General features: G+C 30.5%; 1 protein-coding gene across 2 annotated transcripts; it reads left to right on the forward strand.

Moving 5' to 3' along the window:
* The first annotated feature begins 368 nt into the window (after positions 1 to 368).
* Positions 369 to 7,378, forward strand: LOC145948668 (farnesyl pyrophosphate synthase-like). 2 transcript variants are annotated; one of them, XM_083058294.1, is made up of 7 exons: positions 369 to 927; positions 5,141 to 5,300; positions 5,603 to 5,740; positions 6,253 to 6,456; positions 6,559 to 6,720; positions 6,811 to 7,023; positions 7,102 to 7,378. In XM_083058294.1, exons 1-7 carry the CDS (start codon positions 659 to 661, stop codon positions 7,300 to 7,302), a joined length of 1,347 nt encoding a protein of 448 aa, XP_082914420.1. In that variant the 5' UTR covers positions 369 to 658; the 3' UTR covers positions 7,303 to 7,378. The 2 variants fall into 2 exon arrangements, with proteins under 2 accessions (XP_082914420.1, XP_082914421.1); XM_083058295.1 differs by lacking the exon at positions 369 to 927 and adding an exon at positions 2,410 to 2,684.
* Positions 7,379 to 7,845: the final 467 nt, after the last annotated feature.

Genomic DNA, 7,845 nt, shown 5'->3' on the forward strand with positions numbered 1-7,845 from the left:
AAGCAGTGGTATCAACGCAGAGTAAACCGAAAATAATTTAACGGTCCGGTTATGATTCCGATGTTATAAATTTAATAGAATTTTAATACGGTTTATAGTTTCGGTTCTATTAAAAAACCGGTTATGGAACGATTATCGGTTTTGGTTCCCGTTCGGTCCGGGTCCCTGACAAATACGGATGTGTCTATTTCTCTCTCCTCCTCCACGCATCTTGGCTGCCGTCGCTCTTATCTTCACAAGGGACCGACGGCGACCACCACGACAACGAGTGACGGTGCATTTGATGATCGAGAACCAATCACGCACAGTCGAATAAAAGAATAAAAAGGCGACACAAAAAGTCTGAGACAGTCAGTCGAGTGGAGAGCATAGAAAAGTCATATCTCGTTCAGTAAAAACGCGATCGCGCATATTAGATATAGTGCGACTCCGGTACTATATATATATATATATATATATATATATATATATATAAAATATTCCAGGCGTCGTCGCACATTCATTCACCTGCTAATTAACGCGGCGATAAATTAGGGTGTTAAGCTCTCAAACGTATCCGTCGAATTATACAATCGTTCGACGAAGACTTTGTTAATGCCATAACAGCGCGAGTGTTGTGAAAAACCTTATACTATAATAAACTAATAAACGCTACCGCATGAACAGTAACTACAGTGTGAATAGTAAATCATTTACACTGACCACACGACAGGGTGTGTGCATCTCTCGATTCCACTCTTCTCGTTCCCTCGCTGGAAGATACAGCAACGCGAGTGTTCCAATATATGCGAACATGTTCATCGTAGCGCGGACTCGCCTCTTATCGGCACTCGGCGTCGCTCAACGTCTGATCGTCACTGCTAAACACACGCATGTCGCGCGGCACTCTTACTCGTTTATTTGTCACAGAAATGCGGTGTATCACAGGTGAGATTCCACACAGAACTCTCTCTGAAATTCCTATTGCGCTGTTTTCCCTGAGAAAAGAAAGGTGGAAAAATATAAAAAGTTATACAATTATATTCATGCACAGTATATAATTAATTTATACATAAAAATTCTCCTACTGTGTGAGAGTCGTCAAATTATCGTACTTTGCATACAATGTTTTTTATCATTTTCTCATTTCTCCATATATAATCATGCAAATTATTAATTAATATGATATAAAATTATCACGGAATATATATTGTAAAACATATCGCGCGATTATCAATAAGATGCACCCACAGAAAGGATTTCTAAATTTAATGTTAATACTCTTCAATCTATCATAAAATAGGATCGATATAGCGACAATCATATTTATTATAGAAAAAGGAATATTTTAATCTTAAATGGGAAATTTTTTAATCTAGATTTTTAATATATTAATTAGAGCACTATAAGCGCGCGCGTACAAATGCATACAAAAAATATGTATTTAAATATAAAATTTGCACATAACATATAGTAAGTATATAATAAGTATATAATATAGTATAAATTATAAAAACATAAATAACTTGTATAATTATTTGCATATACATTTAAAATTTGAACATAATAATAAATGGTAAATAATAATTTTATAGAATATAAATAACTTATATAGGATGTTAAAAAAGTGTCGGATACGCTCAACGCTATTCGATAGAGAATAAAAATTTAAGAAAAAATATCTGATACTATTTTTCGATGCGATGAATAGTTTTGCTGCAATTAATTATTGTAATTAGTCAATCAGCACGGAGCTACAAGAGAAAACAAACGATGGAACGCGCGAAGTGAAAACGAATTTTCCGAAAAAATTATTTAAAGAGAAACAGCTTGCTCAAGTGCGAATTTGGCCTTATAAAATTTATTTTAGGTCTCATTTTTTAAATTCAGACAAGGTGAAATTATTCATCGCATCAAAAAATAGTATTAGACATTTTTTCTTAGATTTTCATTCTGTCAAATGGCGTTGAGCGTATGCGACACTTTTTTAACATCTTGTATAATTATATGCAGATATGTTTACTGACCACTGAGAATAATTGGTTTTGTTTAATTATGTCTAAGAAATGAATTGTGTTGTCTCAATGTAAATTGTTTGCCATAATAAAATAATTTAATTTTTAAAATTAACTGAAAAATTAATTTTATAATTAATTTTATTATAGCAAGATATTTGGAAAACAGACAATTAATTTGATATCGTTTAAAAATTAAATATAATGATAATTTAAATGTACTAACAGTCGTTATTCGATCAAGTGTAAAGTCCTGTGATTAATAGAAAAAATATTAGGAATAAATATTACATATTAAGAATAAGAATTATTTTAAAATAATAAAATCGAAAAAACTTTGATATAAAAATATAAATTCGGGTATAAAGGGTTCTTACTAGTTTATTAGCCCTTACTAGTCCTTTATATCCGAATTTGTATTTTTATATCAGAGTTTTTTGATTTTATTATTTTAGAATAATTCTTATTCCTAATATTTAATATTTATTCATAATATTTTCTCTATTGTGCGTAGGCCTAGTGAACTGTTTGATAGACGCTTGAACAATCACAAGTCGACAGTGTCCCTTTAGTTCCCGCATTACTCAATTGGTCGATGGTGGCCCTACACATCTTGGCTACAAGCTGAAGTTAGCTACTAGCAGTCCATATTTCTATAGTCAAAGGCTGGCTCAATCCTGCGCACACGGGGTGCGTACGCGATAACCAATTACGGCGTCGTGCCGTCTACTGTCGCCGCGCGAGATTATCAAGGCCGTACTGGGGTTAACAGCACCCTTCGCGATAATGCCAAAAAGATTTATTAGCGCGGTATTTGCGCATGATTTTGAGGCTCTCGCGACATCGCGTCGCGAGATTTGTCAAACTCGACAAACAGTATTCGACACATTGAAACATGCATAACATCTTTTTGTTAGATCGATGATAAGGCTGTTTACTTTTCTCGACGTATTTTCCTTTCTATTAGGGGTAATCTCGCAAGCTAATCGTAGGTGGCGCTGCTGTGTGGAGGTCACATCGTGTGTGCTGAGTGAATACGGTGCATCAACAGTTTAAGATAAAATAGAGAAATACGGTCGAATGAAGATGAAGGAATTAAAAGAAGAATTTCGGAAGAGAGGAAAGGTAGACTCATAGGTGCGAAAGAACAGCTAATGCAACGGTAAGAGATAGACACTGACATGCATACGTTGGAAACAGGTTATGTTGCCCATGGTTTCAATGACATTTTGTTATTTATCTGTTTCAGACTTATTGACATCGACAGGAACAACAATAAAAGCATACCCGATACAACAAGTGATAAGTGATACATATACGAACCTTCATCCCGAACAGAGTCCTTCGGCATCTCATAATCAGATGTTTTAAAATGCTTTCTGCAGATACAGTCAGCGTAATCTTAAACGTATTCTGCTACAGCCGATGTACGTGCTTTAAAAATTATTTTAACTGTGTTACCGAAATTTGAGCTGCGATTTTGACAATGCCACAATGTTGTGTGGTGCCAAAATGCTCCACGCGAGAGTCTGGACATCGGTTCCCCAAAGATAAGGCGCTTTTGAAGAAGTGGCTGATATCTATACGGCGAGACAAGTTTACACCGACAAAGCATTCTCGTATCTGCAGAAAGCATTTTAAAACATCTGATTATGAGATGCCGAAGGACTCTGTTCGGGATGAAGGTTCGTATATGTATCACTTATCACTTCATTGTTTGTACTTTGTTAGCACTTTTCACACGAAAGTTCTCAAACAAGAGGATACACATAACCTCTGCTACTTGTTGTATCGGGTATGTTTTTATTGTTGTTCCTGTCGATGTCAATAAGTCTGAAACAGATAAATAACGAAATGTCATTGAAACCATGGGCAACATAACCTGTTTCCAACGCATGCATGTCAGTATCTATCTCTTACTGTTGCATTAGCTGTTCTTTTGCACCTGTGAGTCTATCTTTCCTCTTCCGAAGCTCTTTTTTTAAATCCTTCACCTTCATTCGACCGTATTTCTCCATTTTATCTTAGTTTAAGATGCACCGTAATCACTCAGCACACACGATGTGACCTCCACCTACAGCAGCGCGCTCTAGTGGCCACCGTTTGCGTCCGTACCCCTAATTCGCTCGTTCGTTTCAGACGCGACATATACAACGCCCTTTTATGCACATTTTGTTATAAGACAGAATTTTAACTACCGATAACTTTTAATATTCCATGTGATACATTTTGATTAGCATCCTTTTGCCACACAGTGAGCAAACAAATTCTGATACTGTTAGAGTTTAATTTAATAATAAATAAAAATCCATAGAAACTTTTGTTTCGGGATATTGAATAATGAATGAATTTTTCTTATTGATAAAGACTTATTATAGAAGTTTTAATATTCAAATGTATAGTGTATATTATCATAATATTAATTTAGTGCTTAATTGCAGTCAACATAATTTTAATAAACAGCTTTTTTATACCATTGAAATTATTATTTAATTAAAATATAGAAGCATATACTATATAATTTCTATAAGGTTTTTATGATTTAAGATTTTTATTTTCTCATTATAGCTATATTGAATTTATTAAAAACGATAAATTATTCAAAATTTTATTTGTATTGTAATAATTTACTATTGAATAATATTATTAAATAATTTTTTCATAAATGCCGTACTCTCTTTTGTGTTCAATAATATAGATTAATAAAACATATTGAAGATTCTTTTTAGTTTATTTCGTGTATTGATAAATAGCTGTAAATTTTGAATCTCACTCTATTTGCACTGAAAAAATCGAATACAAGCAGTATTGAATTGTATTTAATTATGTATTAATGCAGAATAATAAAAACGAAATATTCTGCTATAAATTTGCATTTTATCAATCTATGTTATTATACGTATGTGATGACATGCGATAAAATGAATTAATTTCAATAATGCATATGAAAAAAATTATGATATTTTTGCATCATTTGTTATCAAATATAAATTTAATTAGCAGTTTTTGTTTTATGATTTTTTAAATTAAATTCTTTTTCTCGCGTAGGTATGATTTATCGCGTAACATTTTCTTTTTTCGCATATCGGAATATCATTGTTGTCTGCTATTCGTTGTAATTACAAAAGTTTGTAAAACTTTATTAGAACGTTGGAAAATAAAGACCGAATGGCTCATTATGCGACAACCACATTAACAAACAAGGATGAAATTCGCGAATTAATGGCCGTATGGTCGGACATTGTTCGTGATGTCACGGAGTCCAAGATCTCAGAAGTTCCAGATATTTCCAAATGGATTGAAAAAGTAAGTGTATGTAATATAATGTGTACAACATAATAAAATTACATTTATTACATAATAAAATTTAAAAATAAAAATTATAAATGAGAGACTTTATACTAATAATGATTGTATTAAAATGAATTGTTATAAAAATATAAGAATTTAAAGGAAAAACGTAGTAAATAAAAGCGAAATCAGTATAAAATTAAATATAAAAAAAAAAAGTAGTATTTTACTAACACCTGAAAAACTACAGTTAAGACAGAGATATGAAGCAACAAGTCATAAATTTGAATGCAAATTACATTTCTGTTATTCTTCAGGTATTACAGTACAATATTCGAGGAAAACTAATTTGCGCTGTGGTATTAATTAATGCGTATAAATTATTGGCACCCAGCGATCACCTTACAGAAGAGAACATCCGCTTAGTAAGAATTCTAGCCTGGTGTTTGGAACTAGTACGTAACTTTGTTCTCATTTATATGGCGGATCTTTCACATAAAAGAATTTAAATTATATATAATTGAAGATGAGATATGAAAACGTTTATAAACGCGGAAGATTAAAAATATTACAATTTATTTACTCTGGAAAATGTCCAAGTATTTACATACATATATATTAAAAGTATATATAAAATAAAGTATATATCTTCATGAATTTTATAAGTTTTACAAATGATGATTATATGACAGAGTCTTTAGTGCAAAAATATTTTTAAGAATATGACATTTACAAATTTGTTTTTCATTCATAATTTGATAACATTTAAATTATAATTTTTTTCAAATTCAAAATTTTAATTAATATATATATAAAATGCGTATTTAAATAGTAATATTCATATAATTATGATTCATATAAATATTCAAATAATTTATGTGAACTGGAACAGAGTATTAAATAATCTAAAATTAAAAACGTAAATTATGTATGTGTCGTGATATATTACATTAAATATTTATGGCAGGTGGAAAACTTTATTTTTATACATGATAATATCATGGACCGATCATTAATTCGTCGAAATCAACCATGTTGGTATCGTTATAATAATATAGGTTTAGCGGCAGTTAATGATGGTTTTTTGATAGAATGTATTACATATTTACTACTTCAAAAACATTTCAAAGGAAAAGAATACTATATGGATATAGTAGAAATGTTCCAAGAAGTAAGTGAAGCGAAGTGACTTTTGATGATATTTTAACATGGAAATATTAGATTCTTTTTTTCTTTTCAAACGTACAATTATATTTAAAAATGTATTATTCAGTTAATATTGATGACATCAATGGGCCAGTGTTTAGATTTGCTCTCTACTAATTTTGAAAAAAAGCCGAATCTAGATCTATTTACAATGGATCGGTACAATAACCTTGCCAAGTACAAATCTTCGTATTTCACATTTTTCCCAGTATCTTTAGCAATGCAATTGGTAAGTGACTTCAGTTTCTCTATATACGAACAAATTTTGCTTTGCGTTTTTTAATAGTAATAATAATGTACTATGCGATACATTATGTAGGTTGGGATAAAAGATCCGGAAAAGCTGAGGCAAACAAAAACAATTTTGTTTGAAATAGGACATTTGTATCAAGTCCAAGATGAGTATCTGGGGTGCTATGCGAAATCCGAAGTTATGGGCAAGGATAATACTGACATACAAGAAGGGAAATGTACATGGCTGATTGTTATGGCACTTCAACGTGCTACATCAGAGCAGCGTAAAATTTTAGAAGTGAGTATTATTTCTTTTACAAATTGTTCTGTGTGTTGTTGCATTAATTATTTTGTTTTTCTTATATTTATTACATAGGAATGTTATGGATCATCAGATCCAGAGAAAGTACAACGTGTGATGCAAATTTACAATGATCTGGGTTTGCCAAACACTTATTCTATATACGAAGAAGATACATATAATCTGTTAATCACCCATATACAGCAAATATCACATGGTCTACCACATGATTTTTTCTTGAAATTATTGAATTGGATGTATCGTAGACAGAATTGAAAGCGTCACTTGTACATTATAGAAACAGACCAATGTGTATTCAGATTATTGAATTAAAGTTAATGAACAAGATGCGTTTGGTCAATGTCTGAGAATATCTATTTTATCTCTATTTTATATTCTAAATGTCTAAATATTATTTCTAAATGAGAAATATTAGAACTTCTTTATAAAAACTTTATAAAAAATACACAAGAAAATATTTCACTCTTTGATTAAAATAATAAAATATAACATTTTTTGAACATTGAACATTATTTCTTAATGATTTCCTTCTAATGCGTAAAAAATTTAACATTTAGAAAAATTTTTAAGAGAATTTTTTTTAAAAAAAATCTTAGGTACAGATTTTTATATATATATATATATATATATATATATATACTATTATATATTTTTTTATAAGATGTAATATTCGTCCTTATAAAATAAATTTTTTAAATATATATTGCATATATCATCAATTTATTCATAATAACTACAACTTACTTGTTTGTATCAATAACAATAAAATATGTTTTTTATTTTTATATCGCTAGTAAA

This window comes from Prenolepis imparis, unplaced genomic scaffold (assembly GCF_030444845.1).
Source record: "Prenolepis imparis isolate NDT839.2.m4 unplaced genomic scaffold, iyPreImpa1.0 SCAF_556, whole genome shotgun sequence".
Lineage (NCBI taxonomy): Eukaryota > Metazoa > Arthropoda > Insecta > Hymenoptera > Formicidae > Prenolepis > Prenolepis imparis.